General features: G+C 47.9%; 2 protein-coding genes across 2 annotated transcripts in view; one reads left to right on the top strand and one right to left on the bottom strand.

The window, feature by feature from the left end:
• The first annotated feature begins 295 nt into the window (after nt 1-295).
• RMC1 (regulator of MON1-CCZ1) lies at nt 296-19664 on the top strand. Its single transcript, XM_082699676.1, has 20 exons — nt 296-666; nt 1362-1438; nt 3706-3790; nt 4772-4828; nt 5588-5674; nt 8653-8793; nt 9123-9226; nt 10468-10557; nt 10646-10751; nt 11522-11633; nt 14429-14473; nt 14728-14781; nt 15941-16069; nt 16618-16724; nt 17451-17570; nt 17870-17947; nt 18227-18331; nt 18427-18495; nt 18582-18807; nt 19491-19664. Exons 1-20 carry the CDS (start codon nt 565-567, stop codon nt 19568-19570), a joined length of 1974 nt encoding a protein of 657 aa, XP_082555802.1. The 5' UTR covers nt 296-564; the 3' UTR covers nt 19571-19664.
• NPC1 (NPC intracellular cholesterol transporter 1) overlaps nt 19358-20242 on the bottom strand; it is a 48362-nt gene continuing 47477 nt past the window's right edge. Inside the window, exon 26 of the mRNA XM_082699675.1 lies at nt 19358-20147. Within this exon, the coding sequence (XP_082555801.1) occupies nt 20065-20147 (83 nt within the window). The 3' untranslated portion in view covers nt 19358-20064. The remainder of the gene's footprint in view (nt 20148-20242) is intronic.

The following is a 20242-nucleotide window of genomic DNA, read 5'->3' as shown; positions in this document are numbered from 1 at the left end:
CCACAGCATGCAGGCGCTGGCCGCAGCTCTCCCCTCCCTTGCAAAGTCCCACAGGCAGGCTCAATAAACCTGCGGGAGAGACAGGGTAAACCTTCCCTGGACCAGGGGCAGCCTTGCGCCAGGCGGGCTCCCGGCCGGGCGTAAACCTCCCGGAATGACCTAGGAGCCGGGGCCCGCACTCGCTCGGGAAGACGCAGGCACCAGCGGCGGTGCCAACTACCGCCCTCGGCTCCGCGCGGCTTCCGGGTCACGCCCCCGCCCCGCGACCCGCGCTGGGACTCCGCCCCCCAAGAAAGGGGAGGAGCCTCTCGCGCCAGGCTGGGCGCGGTCGCGGTCGCTAGGCCCCACCGTTGCCCGTCCGCCGTCGCCGGTTTAAGCGCGGAGGCCCGTGGGTCACGTGCCGGACGGGGTGGGGGCGTGGCACCAGGAAGCAGCCTCCGCGCCCGCTTCGATCGCGGTCGCCACCGCCCGGCCCGACTCGCCGCGTCCCGGTGCGGGCGCCGCTCGCCTCGCTCCACGCTGGCGGCCGCCCCCGGACTCCCCGCCGCAGCGGCGGCGCCCGCTATGGGCGAGGAGGACTACTACCTGGAGCTCTGCGACCGGCCGGTGCACTTCGAGAAGGCGAACCCGGTCAACTGCGTCTTTTTCGATGAGGCCAACAAGCAGGTCCGGGCCGGCCCGTGCTCTCCTCGGCGCGGCCCCGACGCACCCCGCCCGGCGTCCCCGGCGCCTCGGGGGCGTCCCGCGCGCACCCAGGCGGGGTGCCGGGGTGGGGGCCAGGCCTGGGGCCTCCCCTCGGGTCCCGGCGCCGGAGTGGCGCCAGCTCCGGGCTCTTGGGTGGGCCGAGGGACCGGGCGCCACCTCGGCGGGGGCTTTTTTTCTCCAAAGTGACAGCTGGGTGGACCCCGAACCTGCGCCGCCCATCCAGCACGCCCTTTGGCCGGTGTGATCAGCTGTTAGCTCGCCAGCCCTTTCGCGGCGCCTTTGTTGTCTTTATTTGTCACCAGTTACCCTTGCAGTCGTGGATTTAGACGTTGAGATTACTCTTACTCTCGGAATTTTGGAAAAGGTGGGGGGGAGCAGTGTGAGGAGTAGCAGGGCATCAGGGGCGCCTTTGCTGTTCCGGATTAAAGTGTGTAGCCGCGTGGACCCCAGCCCAGTCTCGCAGAGTGGACTGCACTGGGAAGAGTATATAACCTTTTTGGTCTCTAAGCTCTTGTCCTTTAAAATTGAGATGAATACCGGGTTAGTTGAGCTGAGCCAGGAGTGGGTGTAGTGGAAGTAATCTCCTGGAGGCGGGTGAATGTGTCTAAAAGTCTTTCAAAGTTCAGGTCATTAACGTTGCTTCTTTTCCCTCCCAGGTTTTTGCAGTTCGATCCGGTGGAGCTACCGGGGTGGTAGTTAAAGGCCCAGATGACAGGAATCCCATCTCATTTCGGTAACTGTTGACATGCACAGAATAATGGTCACACATGCCCATAATGATGTGTTTCTGTTTCTCATTCAGAAGGTGGTTTTAAGGGGCGCCTGGGTGGCTCAGTGGGTTAAGCCGCTGCTTTCGGCTCAGGTCATGATCTCAGGGTCCTGGGATCGAGTCCCACATCGGGCTCTCTGCTCAGTGGGGAGCCTGCTTCCCTCTCACTCTCTGCCTGCCTCTCCACCTACTTGTGATCTCCGTCAAATAAATAAATAAAATCTTAAAAAAAAAAAAAAAAAAAAGAAGAAGGTGGTTTTAAAAAGTTTGTTCCTTGGCTAAAGTGTATACACGCTTGCAGATCCCTGTGTGTAGAGAGATGTAGGCAGACACCTGCTGTGCAGTGTTGCTGGGACCTGTCAGTACTTAGTGTCAAAGTGAACCGTGTAGAGTAGTTCTCTTGATTTGGGAATCAGATGCTCCAACATAGGGAACCCACTTCCTGGCACTTGAAATTAGCAAGTCAATTTACTGATTGCGCTCATTTCTGGCATCCTGATCGAGGAGGGCCTTCATTTCCTCCCTCACCCCAGTCTTTTCAGGCTGTGTGAGAGGTGGAGGAGATACCTGGTTAGTGTTTCCTATATAATAATCTATATTAAGGAAATCCCAGCTTCCACTAAAGGTGATTGGCTCTCCCGGTTTATGCAAGTTGAGCCAGTATAATGAATCGCTCTTCCTTTCGCTTTCAGAAGTATCTCGATTTGGTTGATAAATTATCTGGTCTTTAACTCCTGTGATTACAAACGGGGAAAGTACAGTGTGGGCCCTCAGTTCAGTGGTGACTTACATTTTTTTGCAGCTGGCCTGTGCTAATAGAAAACAGTTTTTGAAGTAGAAAACAGATCACTCATTTGTTGGACAAACACTGATTGTAGCCTGTGTGCTAGGCACCGGGCATGTGCAGCCTGGTGCCTTTTTGTAGAACTCCTCAGTTTAGTGTGGGAGACAAGTGTGTGGACACATTCTGTTGATTGTGCAAAGTGCTGTAATGGCACTCTGTTCAGAATTTGGGCGCACAAAAGAGATGAGACATTTATCTTGGGGTAGGCCAGGAAACAGATGGGGAAGGCCTCCGAGAGGAGGGAGCCTTTGAGCAAAACTTTAAAGCTTGAATGGGATGATTCTACATGGGGAAGAGAGTAGGCCTTCCAGGTGGAGAGAACACCGAGTGTAGAAGCGAGCAAGCATGGTGTCTGGGGGAATTCTAGGTCTGTGTAACTGACATGAGGTGGCCTTGCAGGGAAGAGGAGGTGGTGGTTTGGCCCCTGGCAGGAGTCACCTTGAACTTTATGAATTCTACTGTGGAATTAGGGCTTTATCTTCTTACTGAAAATTTGTAAGATGGGGCATGTTACAGTGTTTGGAAGGATCATGCTGTTCACAGCATTGAAGCTTCATTATTCGGGAGCATATCAACGTCAGGGATACCACTGAGCAATGATTGCAGTGGTCTGAGCTAGGCATATCAAAGACCAGACTGAAGACAGAGTAGACTGGTATCTCATGGGCACTCAGGAGATGCCTAGGAAAGTCTTGGATAAATTTTGATGGTTCTTTGGGTGTGGAAAATGAGAGACCATGATGATCCAGATTTGGGGGGTTAGTAGATTTTGAGGAGGAAGATACCGGATTTACCCTCTTTTAAATTTTAATTTTATTGGCAAAAATTTTTAGGAATTTTGTGTATATTTAGAAGTTTTATTGTGGTAGAATTAACTGCATATATTTAGCATATATAGTTGATGAGTCCTGTCATGCGTAACCGTCTCCACAATCAAAAGTTGGCTGGCGCTGCTCTGTAATCCGTCCCTTGACTTCCCTTTGTAACTAACGTCTGTTTGAGGTCCTGTAGGTTGGGAAGTAAACAGGAAAGCTTACACTGCTTCACACACACTGCTCTGAGAGCGGTGGGGTGGGGGGAGGGGGAAGGCGGTAGTGTCTGGAGAAGGTTGCTGTGAGGGTATTATTTATGTCTCAGATAATTCTCCGATGAGAATCATCTGTTCTCAATTTGTCAGTCACTTGTTAACCACAAAGCTGTAAAGTTCATCAGCAACTTGTTGCCAGTTGGATTTTGTTGTTTGAAGACAAGTCCTGGTAATTTCAGAAACATAATTTTCAACTTAAGATTTGCTGCTTCCTTGAGTATACAACTTTGCTCACAGAATGCTAGATGCTAGAATTTGGTTATTAGCTTTAATTCATAACATTTTTTTTTCCCCTTAAAGAATGGAAGACAAAGGAGAAGTGAAGTGCATTAAGTTTTCGTTAGAAAATAAGATATTGGCTGTTCAGAGGACCTCAAAGACCGTGGTAAGACATATTTTTACTTATTTATTTCAAGTTTTATTTATTTAAGCAATCTCTACACCCAGCATGGGGCTCGAACCTGTGACTCCGGGATCAAGCCTCACAGGCTCTTCCAGCTGAGCCAGCCAGGTGCCCCAGCACATACTTTTAAAGGTAGCACAGAGGAAAGGACATTATAAGTACATTAGGAAGAGAATGAATTGCAAAAAACAGTGTTTAAGGAAGCCTTTATTATTTTAATGCCATGAAAGTTATAGTTCTGTTGTATTATATTTCAGTTTAGAATTCTTGAAGAAGGACATTTCAAGGGATAAATACTTAGGACCCTAGTTTGTCCTTTTTGACTTAAGTTTTTTTTTTTTTTAAAGTAATTTGGAGCCTTAGGCATCTTTTGTTTTGATAGCTAGCTGCGCAGATGATGTGAGGTGCGAGGTGCGTTTTTGGCAACTTGGTGAATTAGCTTTACCTGGAATAGCTCCATTTACTCACTTCTTACATCTTTGAATGGCTTGACCCCCAGGAACAGACGATCAAAGTTGGAGCACTGTTTGGCCTTTTTGCCTTTAAAAGTATTCACCATTGTCATTTGTAAAGTAGAGTAGAAGCTGTTGGGAAGAGGCAGAATCTGATTTTCTTCTGCCAGGTTTCATTGCTCTAAGTTTTGGAAAGCATCTTAGAAGATGCAGCAACACATTTCTCTGAAATCAATTGATTTTCAGTATCAGTTTCTAAACTCTAACTGAATATATATATATTTTTAAATTGAGTTGTAAGGAGACAGATTGTCCACATTGGTCCTCTTAGTTTTCTTGTCTTTTATTTTTTGATGACTTTAAATTTGCCTTTTGGGAAAAAAAAAAAAGAATTTGTCTTTTGTCTTGTTGTCTATTATCAATGTAGGTTGGCAGTATGCTGCTTGATCTAAATCTTCTCCTTGTTTTTTTTCTTTTCCTTCCCTTTTTTTTTTTTTTTTAAACTTTTCAGGATTTTTCTAATTTTATCCCGGATAGTTCTCAGCTGGAGTACACTCAGGAGTGCAAGGTATGGGCCCGGATCCTTTCTTGGCTGACGGCCATTGCCCTGTGGGGGTCCCAGGGTGGAGAAGCCGTGGGGGCGGGGTGTGGGGGGGTGGGGTGGGTGGAGATTGCTAGCACAGGCTTGGAGGCCGGCCATCCCTCACGCTGAGACCTGCTGCGTGTGGGCTCTGGTCTCCGGGTTACAAGCCTGTTTCTTCTATGAGATGGAATCGGGAGGACTCAGTGGTGACGGGATGTTATGCTCGGGTCAGTGTCAGCACTTCGTGAGCCCCTCGCCCTTCTCCCGGTGCCGGCTGCACCTCTGGCCAGGACCCTGGCTTCCTTTTGGGAGGTTTTAAGAAGAGGAGTTTTCCCCCTCTCCTGATGTTTCCTTACCTTGATTTGGTGTCCCTGTTGTGTCCTTCCTGTGCAGCACTCGCTGAGAACCTTTAGGCCTTTATTCTTTCCTAGTGCCTTTTCTGCTGTGGCTAAGAGAAAGCCGGCTGTCCTTTGATTCCTTAAGGTAGAAGCTGTGGTTGGTTACTGTTTTCCGAAATTTAGTCTTTTCCCTCTGTTCTTGACGGAAGTAATCCAGATCCCGGGGCTTCAATGAGGTGTTCAGGTGGAAATCCAAGAACATTGTATTGCTCAAAAGAAAGTTTGATTTGTTAGTAAGTAATCAAATCCGGGTAACTTTTAGTTAAGTGATAGAGTATTTTAAGCTTTTGAAGAGAGTTATACAAACATTTTTTTATTGAGAAAATTTTTCGTAATCCCTTTTCAGACCAAGAACGCCAACATACTAGGATTCTGTTGGACCAGTTCTACTGAAATTGTCTTCATAACAGATCAAGGAATTGAATTTTACCAGGTATTAGGTTGATTGCTTATTTTCACGGCATGGGAGGTGCCGGGGAAGGTCTGTGATGGCAGTTTGGCAGCCTTTTGAATTCAGTTCTGAATAGACTGAGATTCTAGAGGTTTAGTCTCTTGCTTATTGGGTTTTTATTCTTTTTTTCTAATTACAAGAAACACGTTTTTTACAAAACAGTTAAACATCACCAGAATATATGGAAGGTAAAAGGCCCCCCCCCCACATAATCCCTAGAAATAACTGGTATGAAAAGTTCAGTATATATTTCTTTTCTTTTTTTTTTTTTTTTTAAGATTTTATTTATTTATTTGACAGAGAGAAATCACAAGTAGATGGAGAGGCAGGCAGAGAGAGAGAGAGGGAAGCAGGCTCCCTGCTGAGCAGAGAGCCCGATGTGGGACTCGATCCCAGGACCCCGAGATCATGACCTGAGCCGAAGGCAGCGGCTTAACCCACTGAGCCACCCAGGCGCCCTATATTTCTTTTCATACATATGTACAAACTTTTTTATTTTACAAAATCAGGAATGTTGTATGTAAACTTTTGTGGCTGGCTTTTTTTGCATAGTAGTATGTCTTGGACATGTTGTTCATATTTTATTCTTTTTTTTTTAAGCAATCTTTTTTTTTTTTTTAAAGATTTTATTTATTTATTTGACAGAGAGAGATCACAAGTAGGCAGAGAGACAGGCAGAGAGAGAGAGAGAGAGGAGGAAGCAGGCTCCCTGCTGAGCAGAGAGCCTGATGCGGGACTCGATCCCAGGACCCTGAGATCATGACCTGAGCCGAAGGCAGCGGCTTAACCCACTGAGCCACCCAGGCGCCCTTTTTTTAAGCAATCTTTGAAGTTTTATTTAAGTAATCTCTCCATCCACCCAACAGGGGGTTGAATTCACGACCTTGGATCAAGAATCACGTGCTCCCCACACTGAGCCAGCCAGGCGCCTTGTCCATATTTTATTCTGACTGAATAGTATCTGGTTGTGTGGGTGTCCTACAGTTTAGTTGATTCCATGTTGATGAACCTCTGGCTTGTTTTTATGTTTTTGTGATTATAAATTCTGCAACAAACATGTTTGCAAACATTTCTTTATGTTCTTGGGTGAGGCAGCTCTTGGAATTACTGCCTAGGCATGAACTTTCAAAAATCTGAACAAATATTGCTAATTTTTTTTTAAATTAAAAACATTTTTTTTTAGCCTTTACTTTAAGAAAGCTCCACACTCCCCGTGTGGCTTGAACTCACAACGCGGAGATCAGGAGTTGCTCCTTCCTTTGAGCCAGCCAGGCGCCCCCATACTTTCAGTTTCAATGTAGGAATCTCCATTTCCCATATTTTTGCCAGAACTGCATATTATCAGTCCATAGACGTATATTCTGGGTATTAACCCTTTATGAGATCAATGGTTTGCAGATGTTTCCCCGTTCCTTTTCACTCTGTTGGCTTGACTTTGCAGCTGCCTCATCAGCTCCTAATATGTTCCAACTGCCTGACCTTGAGAAATGCATGAGAGCTTTCAGTGGAGCTAATCTGGAGGGTGTTAGGATTTTCGCGGGGTTGAATTTTGTCGACCTCATGAATGCAGTATAATTTAGAATATAGGGCTGGAGAAAATATGCCTGTGTAAGCAAACTGTGAGATGTTAATGCCACAGGGCTTTGCTGTGGGCCCTCATCAGAGCCTTTGTAATGACCATGGTTCAGAAACCACACAGAGCTGCACACGGGGTTGTGTGTATATGGTAGCGTGGAGAGGACAGTCACAAGGCTTTCTGTTCTCTGTGCTGGGAGAGTGTACATTCACATCATCTAGACGGTCTTCAGCTCTTCAAGAAATAAGTTAAAAAGAAAGAGGACGCTAGCTCATCCTTATTTTGTTCTTCCCAAACTGTCAAGATAGCCAGACCTGCCGACCCTGACTTCCGTTCTCCAGTGCAGTGTTCTAGGAGCATTAACGTCTTGGGTCTCTACCACCGTCTTCCTTAATGTATCAGAATATTTACAGTATATTTGAAACATGCCTTGACTATAAAATATTAGGTTTGCATTCAGCTTCTCACGAACATGATCATTAGCAAAAGGGAGCTGCTTCTGGGCTCAGTGCTAACTGCTAGGTGGAGGCCAGGAGGAAGGCTGGTTCTGCGGGCTGGGCGGTGGCTGATTCCACACGTGGGGCTCTGGGGCCGGTGGGTAGGGGTGGGGGTGGTGGCACATCTACTCCTTGCCCTTTGGTGGATGGCGCCAGAGAGCGAGAGCGTGGAGTCTCGGAATGGTCCTTGTTGGTGACCTGGCCTGCCTGGGCTGTAACTGCAGTAACTGGTGTCTGAGCCTCGTTTTCTCCTCGGTCAGGTGTCCGTGGTGCCCATGTCTCAGGGGCGTGCTGTGAGTAGATGAGCCAAGATTTGTAATGCACTGAGCACCTAGATCAATAGCTGTAACAAACAAAATCTTTTCAGCTTTATTTAGTGGTTTTTCTCCTGCTTTTTATTTTTATTTTTTAAAAAGATTTTACTTATTTATTTGACAGAGAGACAACAAGAGAGGAAACACAAATGGGGGAGGTGGGAGAGGGAGAAGCCGGCTTCCCATCAAGCGGGGAGCCCGATGCGGGGCTCGATCCCAGGACGCTGGGATCCTGACTTGAGCCGAAGGCAGACACTTAACCGACTGAGCCACCCAGGCACCCCTGTTCTGTTTTTTTCTTTAAAGATTTGTTTATTTTAGAGAGAGTGTGAGCTTGCGGGGGGGTAGGGGCAGAGGGAGAGGAGAAGCAGACTCCCCACGGGGCCTGCAGCCCCCACCACTTGCGGCAGAACTCAGGACCCTGAGATCACCACCTGATCAGAAACCGGGAGTTGGACGCTCAGCTGACTGAGCCACCCAGGCGCCCCTGCTTTATATTGTTTTTTAAATTTCCTGTCAGTTGACTTCCATTTTACTGTTTTAAACTACTCTGTTCCCTGAACTTTGCTTCAGGTGTTACCAGAGAAACGAAATCTGAAACTCCTGAAGAGCCAGAATATCAATGTGAATTGGTACATGTACTGCCCCGAGGGGGCTGTGATCCTTCTGTCTACCACAGTGCTCGGGAATGTGCTGCAGCCCTTTTATTTTCGGGTAAGAGAGAGCCTCTCTTTGGGGAAAGTCCCTCCCTCTCCCCACCCCCTTCCTCTAACCTCCTGAGGTGTCAAGTACTTCCAAGGGGCAAGTTCCTCCAACCGGTGAGCTCACCACTTCTGACCACTAGAGGGCACACTCTACCCTCCCGTCACCCCAAGAAGGACTCCTTGTGTGGGGAAGGACCCCTGGGAGTAAAGGCCATGGCAGGACTTTGGAAAGGATGGAGAGGCATAGTGTGTGCATAGCCTCACTGGTGTTATGGAAGGAATGCTAAAGCATCAGAGGGGTTTAATCGGCTTTTCCTGATACTTTTATCACCTAAACAGGCTGGCACTATGTCAAAGCTGCCCAAGTTTGAGATTGAATTACCAGCTGTGCCCAAGTCAACCAAGCTGAACCTTTCTGAGAGAGACATCGCGATGGCAACCATGTATGTCTTTTGAGATAGTTCCTTTTTGAAATTGCTTTTGGTGATGGAAGTAGTAGAAGTGCGTCGTAAGCCCTGTGGGACTGGCCTTTGACACATGCCCAACAGGCCCTCTTGCCCTTTTAGTGCCTAGATTTTATGAATATAGAAAACCTGCCATGGGCCTGGCATTCTTTGCTGATTTTACTAGGTTTGTGATCTTAGGGAAGTTTTTCCACCATCCTAGCCTGATAAAATGAAGACATTGGGCCAGTCTATTTTTTAGGTGTCTTAGTTCTAGAATTTTTTTTTTTTAATTCTGTGAGTAGCTGAAGCTTATCAAGGACTTTCTTTTAGCTGACATATATCCTACTTGCTCTAAAGAAGAACATACTTTTTTTATCTAACAAACATGGAACTGAATTACTTAGGTCGGAAGGTATATCTTCATTTGTAAATGCAGGTTATCTCAATTTTTATACTTCGTTATGGAAGTTTTAAACACACAGTTATGGAAACTGATACAAAGAATATCGTATGTACCCATAACCCTATTCAAAGAGGTCAAAATTTTGTTCCTAAATAACTTCCTGAATAACTTTCTTTGGCCTAAAAGAGTAGCTTTGAAGTTTAACATTTTTTAGCAGTTAGAATGCTTTTTTTTCTTTAAGGCAATCTTCTGTGGCCTTTTAGTTTGGAGAGTAGGTACAATGAGAACAGGCCTTGCCCACGAGCAGCAGGGACCCACTCCCTTCCCTTTGGTCTCATCCCGATGGCAGACCGAGTGCAGTGCCGGCCTCCGGAATAGTGGTGCGCATGTGGGAACTGCTCGCAGCAGCAGTCGGGCTGTGAGGCTTGCAAATGAAGATGATTCTGTTGCCCTAGTATCAAGGAACATATTTACTACATAAACCTTGGAAGATACTGAAAGTTAGAGAAAACGAAAATGGCCTGAGTTTGTTACCCAAGAATAGCTCTTAGCACCGTATTGCTTTCTAGTGGTTTTGGACTTTGTGTTTGTGTTTCCTTATAAAGGGTTGTGACTGAGTTATATTTAGTTTTGCATTCCCCCATTTTGCTTTATAATTGGCTTTGTTTTCTTCTTCTTTTTTTAAACTAATTGCACTTTGTAATTATTTTTGTTGGCTATGAAATACCTCTATTAGTGAATTTGTCGTAATTAACTCTGATGGCCTCCTACTTCAGCATCTAGAATGGAGGCATTTCAAGTGGCCCGATGTGACATCTGTCTCTCTGTTCTCTAGATATGGACAGCTTTACGTTCTCTTCTTGAGGCATCATTCCCGGACCTCCAATAGTACAGGAGCGGAGGTAGTCCTCTACCACCTACCACGGTATATTTAATGCTGTCCTCGTTCTCCGATTTTAAAATATGAACTAAAGCTTGCCGATCTATTTTTTGACCTTTGTGTTATCCAACAGAGAAGGAGCCTGTAAAAAGATGCACATATTAAAGTTAAATCGGACGGGGAAGTTTGCCCTCAACGTGGTGGATAACCTGGTGGTGGTTCATCATCAGGACACAGAGGTGAGAGTGGTGTGTGCATTTCTCATCCGTCAAGGTTGCTGAAAAGAGTTGTGAAAATTGACAAAACATTCAGAACGAAGATTAGAAAATGCTTTTCGCGCTAAAGCTTTGGTCTTCTGGATGCAAATGGGTTTTGTATTCTAGACGGTTTAGCAAAAAACAGTGATTTCCTCTCTGTTGATTACAGTGAGTGAAAGACTATTCCAGAAAGTAGCACGTGTGGATATTCGAGTCTGGCCCAGTTATTTGGCTGACTCAGCTAAGCTGGGAACTTACTGCAGATCCACAGTCTTACGTGAGCGTGTGAGCTTGGTGCTTCCTGTGTGAGGATAGATGATAATGCTGAGAGATCATAGTTTTGCGGCTCTGTGGCCCAAGAGAAAGACTGGGACCGGTCCTGCTATTTTCTGTGAGGTTGGCTGGTCATAGGCTACTTCTGTCCCACACCTCCTGCAGGGTGGTGACCCCCTTCTTTTGACTAGCGAAGGTGTCATGAGTTAAAGTGAAAAAGATCTGGAATCACTTCGAGCTCTTCAGGGTCTGCCTGTCGTCAGCCCCAGGAGTGGGTGTCCGCGAGAGCGTGGGGAGCAGGGTCCCAGAGTAGTGATACCCCAGCGCACTCCCCCATCCTCAGAACCAGCCTGCAGGGGTGTGTTGCGCACAGACTCTACACTGATGGGAATGACAGGATGCGAGAGAATGGAAGGGGCAGGCTCGGTCCTTCGTGGCCTGTTTCGGCATCTTGAGTTTTTCTTTTCTCTCCACTGTAGACATCGGTGATATTTGACATCAAGTTAAGGGGCGAGTTTGATGGCACCGTCACCTTCCATCACCCGGTTCTCCCAGCACGCTCCATTCAGCCCTACCAGATCCCCGTGGCAGGTAAGCCCCCCCCTGCCCCAGGTGGTTGGAATGAGGTGGGCAAGTGAGGGTTCCCAGGTCCAGGTGTTCTGGGGAGGGGAGATTTGGTTTTGTTTTGTTTTGTTTTTTTAATGAAAATCCTATTAATCATACCAGTAAAATTGTGCTGTTGTGAAAAGCATTTTGTAAGATACATGAATCTTCTTTTGAAGAAAACGGAATAATTTCCCTAAGCTTTCAAAATGGAAAGTTGGGAGGGGCTCCTGGCTGGCTCAGTGGGACTGAGCCAGCCAGGAGCCTATTTGACTCTTTGGGGTCTCGAGTTTGAGCGTGCAACTCTTTGAGGTCTTGAGTTTGAACCCTATGTTGGACCTGGAGCTTACTTGACTCTTTGGGGTCTCGAGTTTGAGCCCTATGTTGGACCTGGAGCCTACTTGAAAAATAAGTAACTAAAACAGAGAGTTAGGATTACCCACTGAAGCTGAGAGATTTTTTAGTTGTTTAATGATTGAATACGCCCTCCATTTTTCGTTTGCCTGTGCTCTGTAACCCTGAGATTAGAAGTGGCTGCTTCTGACTTTATTTGAACGTGGGATCACTTTTCCTTGCCTTTCTCCCACATTGTGTGTCATGGCTACCTAGTAAATACTGCGTTTTCTTCTCACTGGTTGACCCCGGAAGAGGTTAAGGCTGTGCTGCTTTGGTGTTTTGAGATCTGCCCTACACGAGGTGGGAGGAGAAGGAAGTCGGAGAAGAGAGGAGGTCAGGATTTCCGTGAAGGGGAAAGAAACAGTTGGGCTCTTGTTTTGCCTTTCCCAGTGTAATTGATTTCAAGCTAGATTTCACAGGAATAACATTCAGCTCTCTTTTAAAGGAGATTGGAGGGTAGAGTAAGCTGGTTGAAATTTCAGTGCGCACAGCTAGTCAGAAGGGCACACGTTTGGAGCTTCGGTAGCAATGTTTTCTCCTTAAAAGGGATTTCTTTCAGATAGTATTGTGGGCTTGGGCCCGGGGTGCCTGCAGTCAGGAGGGGCTCACACCTGTCAGGAAGATTCCGGTCTGGCTGCGGCTCAGAGGCCAGCAAGAGCTCCGCTTCCAGTCTGCCTGCCTCGATTTGTGGATCAGCCGGAAGCTTGATAGCTTTCTGGCAGCACTGGGGGAGGAAGGAGCGAGTTCTTATGTTTGATTAAGACTTTTGGCCCTCTGTGTTTCCTTTTCTTGAGTTCATAGTGTTAGTATTAAAAGAGTAGGTTGTGGGGCGCCCGGGTGGCTCAGTGGGTTAAGCCTCTGCCTTCGGCTCAGGTCATGATCCCAGGACCCTGGGATCGAGCCCCACATCGGGCTCTCTGCTCAGCAGGGAGCCTGCTTCCCTCTCTCTCTCTCTGCCTGCCTCTCCATCTACTTGTGATTTCTCTCTGTCAAATAAATAAATAAAATCTTAAAAAAAAAAAAAAAAGAGTAGGTTGTGTCCAGGCACCTGGATGGCTCAGTTGGTTAAGTGTCCCACCCTTGATTTCGGCTCAGGTCATGATCTCAGGGTGGTAAGGTCCAGTCCTGAATTGGGCTCTGAGCTGGGCGTGGAGCCTGCTTAAGATAACCCCCCATCCACCCAGCCCCATGCACTTGCTGTCTCTCAAAAAAAAAAAAAAAAGAAAGAAAGAAAGAAAATGGGTTGTGTCAGATGTTTATCTTGTATTTGCCACTTTCTTGGGCATGAAGGTAACTGCTGGTGAATTGGAGGGAAAACCACTTCCAGCCATTAAAAACCTCCTGCTCTGTTCAGTGATTTGGGACCAGTCAGAAGGCAGGCAGGTTCTAACTGGCTAGTTACAATCAAATGCCAGGTGTGATCAAAATAATAGTCCTGACAAAGGTTAATAACTCAAAGGTCCATTGAGTCTTTGGCCTCCGGAGTGTGGGTTGGTAAAGCTTCTTTTACAGTTATTGACTATCTTGTTTTTCCTGCTAGACTGTAAGCCCCTTGCAGGCTTGTAGCATCTTTTTACCTTGCCCGCCCTGTGCGGTTGCAGGGCGTGCTGGCAGGAAGAGCTTGTTAGGCTGTTTTAAAAGAGGACACTGACAAATTGGGGATGAGCCAACTGCTGTCATTTCCCCTTCTGTTTTTGGTCTTGTTCCACCAGTGTTGTGGAGCTGACTACACGTTAGGATCACCTAATGTGTAGGGGGCGGTGCTTTAAAAACCAAGGGCATCTGGCTCTCACATGGGAGCAGTTAAGTCCGCATGATTGGAGGCCAGCGTTGAGGCCCACATGTAAGACCTTCACCCTTGGGTGGTAGATGCAGGTGTTCTTTGTCTTGGCTTATCTGACCCATGGGCCCTTTCCTCTTTTGGGTGGTCTTTTTCAGGCTGCTGATTAAAACCTATCTTCTGATTATCCCTGAGTGGTGGGAACAGAACTGGGAATGATGTTTAGTTTGCCGGGCTGTGTGTCCGGTTCACGGAGGGCTGCCCGCCTGATGCACAGGCAGTGTAACTGGTCATATGAGTCCTTGTCACGTGGGATTTGATATTGAATCATCCAGGGACGTTTCTCAGTTCTTTACTGTGCATGTGTAAATGATGATGAATCATGTTTGGTTATTAAAGAAGAATTACGAAATCTGAATTCTCGATACTTTTCCCCTTCTTGGGAGGACATTTTCATGGCTTGTTCTCGACTTCCCCCTTCCTCCTTATAGGGGTTATCAGTGGGACAAGAGCGTTTATTCCTTTGTCATTTAACCACAGTTGAATAAACATTTACCGATTTTCTGATGGCATCGTCCTTGCCCACTGGTGTTTTCTCCATTTGCAGGTCCTGCTCCTGTGACCAGCCAGTCTCCTGTCCCGTGCAAACTCTGTATCCTTTACAAAGGCTTTGCCACTGGGCACGGAAGGGAAGCTCTTGCCCCCTTTTATACTGGTGTCTGAGAGAGGTCCTATGGCCTTGGCCTTTTTAGCTGTGGATGATCTAAAGGCTTGGGAGCCTCCAGGGGAGCTTTCCTCACCACCCAGGGCCAAGGAGCCTCTGCAAGTAGGGGGCGGGGCGGGCAGTGCCGATCAGAACGGGGGCTTGTCTTTTCTTCCTGGTTTACCATTTCCTATAACACGTAGATTCTTCATCCTGGATTGTCTTTCAACCCGACATCATCATCAGTGCAAGCCAAGGTGGGTCAGAGGGGCGGTCGCTAAGTTAGACAGTACTTGTTGGCTTGGGATGACAGAAGTAGCCAGTGCTGTTTTCAAGGTGAATCTGAGAGATGACCACTCCCTTCATCCCCAAAGTGGGAGAATTCGTCACTTTATATGCTTTATTATTGTTTTATCCTGAGCTTATTGTTTTTAAAATTAATAGCGAAGAATGGCCATTCCCCTACTTTTGGCCCATTCCACTCTGTCCATTCTGAAAAGCCAGACCCTATAGCATGGTGCACAAGACTGTCCCTGCCCTGTCCTGACCCCCCACCTCCACCTCCACACCCGCGTGTGCCTGAGCCCTTTTCTGTTCTGGCTGCACAGAGAGGTGTGCTCCTGCTTCCCACGGTGCTGGGGAGGCTTCTTTGGGATGCTAGTGGTCTTCCTGGTAGCCCCCCAGCCCCTTTATCTTCCATTAGAGGACGTCCTATATCTGTCTTCAGTCATCCATGAACTCTCCTGTCTCAGCTCCTGGGATTCGCAGGGCGAGAATTAGCCCTGGTGCCCCTGAGAGCCACTTCTCTCGTCTCCATCTAGCTCTGAGCAGCTGTGGGAGAATCGAGAAGGGGATCGCTCAGATCATATTTAATGCAGTGTTAAATTCTCTAGTGGAACCCCAGTTGAGAAAGGCAGTATGCATGTTTGGGAAAGTCATGGATTGGTGAATGATGAATTACAAAATTCCCTTGGGACCCTCCAGAGTTAACTTTTGACTGAAGAACCACTGTGGAGGGAACCAAAGTATAGGACCCAGGTTCATGCCACACCGTTAACATCTTTTTAAACCTTCAAGGCTAAAAAGGGGGTTAGGTATAGGGATGGAACTGCTCTGAGTCACCCCCACCATTGCCCCCCACCCCACGTCCGTTTTGGAGCTACACCATTGATGTCCCAGTGATCAGAGAGGGTCACCTCAGCGTAAGAAGCCATTGAGCATGCACCTGTAGTGTGGCTGTCAGTCCTTCTGTTAGGTGTAGCCTGTGTGTCCTAAGCTGCACTTGGTAAGATCAGGGTCGTATCAGTGCTGTGCAGGATGCCCCCCACCTCCACCATGAATGTTTCAAGGGAACCACCTTTTGGGCTTTTGTTCCGATTTGCATCCTGTATGAACTGTGCTGCCTCTTCCACCCAGGCTACCTCTGGAACCTCCAAGTGAAGCTTCAGCCCATTGTAAACCTCTTACCAGATAAAGGAAGACTGATGGACTTTCTTCTCCAGAGAAAGGAGTGCAAGATGGTCATCTTGTCTGTCTGTTCGCAGAGTAAGTAGACCAGTCCTCTCTGCTCAGTCTGGATTTCAGGGTTGGGACTGTGCTGCCCACACCTTTCCTTGGGAGCTGGGCCACATTTTTGTGTCTTGTGCACAGCCTGGTCCTTCATTTGAAGGATGGATCATTTAACCCCCTGGAAAGGTGATGAAATCGCAACGTGACTTGTAGTTACTTGGGGACGAAAGCTAGATAGGATGGTGCCAGGTGAGAGCAACCCAGACGTTGCTGGGGCATCTAAGGGTTAGGGCCCTGCCATCCCCAGCCTAAAAACAGACATTTTCCAGAATCCAAGTCCCTCACTACAGAGATCTCTGAGCACTTTCTGCCGAAACCGTCCATAGCCACTTTTTCTAGTCCCTGGGAGGGGCTGGTGAGTGAATTCTAGGCTTCAGGTCTCAGAACGATTCCATTTCTGTGGATGCCCACTGGAGGTAGGTTTGCCCTGATGGCCCTTTGAGGTTAGTTCTTTCTGTCCCAGCAGCACGTTTGTGTTCCGAATGGACGTAAACTTGGCTGACCTGTGTGAACGTTCTTTCCAGTGCTGAGTGAGTCCGACAGAGCCACATTACCTGTGATTGCCACGGTTTTTGACAAGCTCAATCACGAGTATAAGAAGTACCTGGATACGGAGCAGAGCTACACAACGGTAAGCTGTGTGGGCTCCTCTCCACCCTTCCCCCGTGTTTCCTGAGGAGGAGACTGAGGCCTGCGGGCTGAGGGGGCATGGTGGCCGCAGCTGGGGGGCAGCTGCTGGTCTGCACGGCTGTGGGAAGCAGGATGGCTGCTCCCCATGGGTTTCTGTGCACCCCTGCTCTGGCTCCCAGGCTTCTTCAGCCCTGGCCCTTGCTGGTTGGAGCCTCTCAGGGCCTGCTATAGCTCCACGTGACCTGCGCTGGGCAGACTGCCTTAGAGTCAGGTGAAGCAGTGCAGCGTGTCACAAAGCTCTCCCCGTCTGTGGCATTCGGGGAGGGCTTACTTATCACTCGGACATCCAGACAGTTTTATATGTGGTCTTCATTTACCACAGGATCAGGACTTTATTAAAAAAGGATGCCATTCTGTTTTTATTAGGTAACAAACATCAGAAAGTCTGTGATTCGTATAGGGATTTTAAGTTTAAGAAAATGTGTCTCAAAAGGAAGCAGACTTACACCTTCGTCTTTTAGTTCCATTCACGAACAGTAGCATGTTTTCAAGACGACCACCTCTGCCTTCCCCAACCCTGCCTCAGCCTGCACGGGAGAAATCATTTTGTCCAAGTACCAATGGTGCCACCTTCTGCTCCCATTTGAGGTGCACAGGGTCTAGAAATCGAGGCTTCTGGGCTTATCGAGAAGATGGTTCAGGTCACATTTGCCAATGTGTCATTCAGGCACTAGAAGCCGGGCAGAGCCGGAGCAGTCCGCTTCTCAGGAGGCCGGTGCGGACGCAGGCGGTGATCGATCAGTCCGACATGTACACCCACGTCCTGTCCGTGTTCACGGAGAAGAAGGTGAGCGACGGGGCCTCTGGAGAGCTTGGTTTGCGGGGAGCTGAGGAAAGGAGTAGAACTCAGAATGCCATTAGACCAACTGGAGGTATCTCCGGTGAAGACCTAGTGCTAGTAGTTTGACTTCCCAATATTCAGGCCAGAACGTGACTGTGGACGGGGAAGGTTCTGGATCTGTGCAAAACCAGCAAAACAGAACCATGGGCCAGATTCATGTGGAAACGAGGGGTGGAGAAATCAGCTGCAGGCGACCCCCTCGCGAGTCCTCAGTGTTTTAAAGACTTTTTTCTTTTCCTCCGTAGGACATGCCTCATAAGTTCGTGATCGCCGTCCTGATGGAGTATATTCGCTCGCTCAACCAGTTTCAGATCACAGTACAGGTACCTTCCAGTCAGCAGGTGTGGTCCCAAGTTAGAGGAGCAGGGGCCGCACACCAGACCCAAGATGCGGAGTGACTTTCCCGACACTACCATGTTGTCCTGAGGTGGGAGGAGGGCATTCCGTCAGGTGTCCTGTGGACACACGGGACAGAAATCTGTCCCCTTCCTCGTGGAAACACGTACTCAGTCCTTAGAACAGCTTGGGTCCTTGGCCCTGTAGCCTCTCCTCTGGTGCAGGTGGGGGACTGGGAAATGTGCTGTCCTCCCGTCTGTCCTCAGCACTACTTGCACGAGCTTGTCATCAAGACGCTGGTCCAGCACAACCTCTTCTACATGCTGCATCAGTTCCTGCAGTACCACGTCCTCAGCGACTCTAAGCCTTTGGTATGCGGCCCCCGTTTCTGTTCGTGGGCTTCAGGACTTCACGTTTAACCTCCTAACGTTTGATGCTGAAGCCAGTTTGAAAATGTGTCTTTCAGGCTTGTTTGCTCTTATCCCTAGAAAGTTTCTACCCTCCTGCCCACCAGCTGTCTCTGGACATGCTGAAGGTAACTCTTGCCACAGCCGCGTTCGGAACTGTGTGCCTATCTGTTCCTGTCTCGGCACTTACAGGACCTCTCTCCCTCCCTCCCAGCGACTGTCCACCGCCAATGACGAAATCGTGGAGGTGCTTCTTTCCAAACACCAGGTGTTGGCCGCCTTGCGGTTCATCCGGGGCATTGGCGGCCATGACAACATTTCTGCACGAAAATTTTTAGATGCCGCGAAACAGACTGAAGACAACATGCTTTTCTATACTATATTTCGATTTTTTGAACAGCGAAACCAGCGTTTGCGAGGGAACCCTAACTTCACACCAGGTGAGGCTGTGGTGGCCGTGAGAGCAGGGAGTGAACAGACTGGCAGTAGCAGGAGCAGGCTGGCGGCCGGGACTTTCTGGGGGCCCTTCTAAGAACTCCTGGGTTACCTTTCTTAGAAACAAAATGCCATCTGCCTGTGGAATCTGAATCCTGCTCCGGAACTTACAGCTAATGCACTTCTGGTGTGGCCCATGCCACTGATCTGAGAATGCTGCTTTCTGAGGAAGCAGGGATAAGACAGGAAATGGTGACAGGAAACCGTGACTAAGGCATGTCACATGGCCTGGGGCTTACCACTGTTGGTCTTAGGAAGCCTAGGCTAATCTTAGCTCTTTGTCTCCCAAGTTATGAAACCTCAGGCATCTAGCTTCTTTAGGATGGGGAAGGAGCATGTGAGGTTGCATCAGGCCCCCCGGTAACCCATGTGGGGTGGCACTGCCAGGACAGGCAAGCCACTCGTGTCTCAAAGCAGGTGGCAGTTTGCTGGGGTTGTGAAGGTGCCCAACAGCCCTGGCAGAAGCTGTATAAATAAAAAGGACAACTCAGCAGCTTAGGAAAACAAGTGTTTTATGAAAGAAAATAAGTTAAAACCCCACCGTCCATATCTATGAGCTGTGAAGCGTTCATTCTCTTGTTTTCCTCTTTTTGTGCCACATCTGATGAAATCTGTATTTCCTTTATAGGAGAACACTGTGAAGAACATGTTGCTTTTTTCAAACAGGTTTTTGGAGACCAAGCTCTAATGAGGCCTACAACATTCTGAAATCACTTGCTAGTTTTTTTTTTATATATATATATATATAAAAATGTGTACAAAGTTAATTTATTGCATTAATAAAGCTCTTTAAACTATAAAATGTTATAGTAAAGTGTATCTACAACATCCTCAAGTGTTACTAAAAATATGGTATAGAACTTGTGTGATGGCTTACTCCAAAAACAAAGGAAAAACATTGCATTGATTGGCCTTTAAAAAGTGTCAGGGAGCAGATCTCACTTAGCCTCACTAGCATCCCTCCGTCTGCCCAGATGAGGGCTCGTTCCCCAAGACCGTGGAGGGCCCTTTGGCGTCTTGGAGCTGCCTTCGATTAGGTAATACTGCTTCACACGTCAGCTTGTGGTCCGGAGTTGAAAGCACTAGGGCCAAAGCTGCTGCTGTTCGAGCCTGCTCTCCGCATCCGCCCTGACGACATGGTAACTGTCCCACAGTAAGCCCACAGACCCACACAGTTCAAAGTCCCCACACCTCGCAAGAGGCTAGAAATTTAGGAGCTGTTCTCGCTCTGTACCTTTGTATCGCTGTTGAGTGGCCAAACTTTTGGCTTTATTTATGGATGGGCCTGTGAGGGATTTAAAAAAAAACAAACTTCAGAATCGTTTCTTCAGGAGAAATGGCAATCAGGTCGTTGTATTACAGTACAAACTTCCTATCCCC

Source organism: Mustela nivalis (genome assembly GCF_964662115.1).
Source record: "Mustela nivalis genome assembly, chromosome: 14".
NCBI classification, from domain to species: domain Eukaryota; kingdom Metazoa; phylum Chordata; class Mammalia; order Carnivora; family Mustelidae; genus Mustela; species Mustela nivalis.
The sequence above is the reverse complement of the archived record's forward strand: the minus strand, read 5'-3'. Positions and strand labels throughout refer to the sequence as shown.

Coding starts and splice junctions, on each gene's coding strand:
- RMC1 (XM_082699676.1), top strand. CDS start 565: ATGGGCGAGGAGGACTACTACCTGGAGCTCTGCGACCGGCCGGTGCAC. Junction 3,791..4,771: donor AGAGGACCTCAAAGACCGTG/GTAAGACATATT, acceptor TAAACTTTTCAG/GATTTTTCTAATTTTATCCC. Junction 17,571..17,869: donor CCGTGTTCACGGAGAAGAAG/GTGAGCGACGGG, acceptor TTTCCTCCGTAG/GACATGCCTCATAAGTTCGT.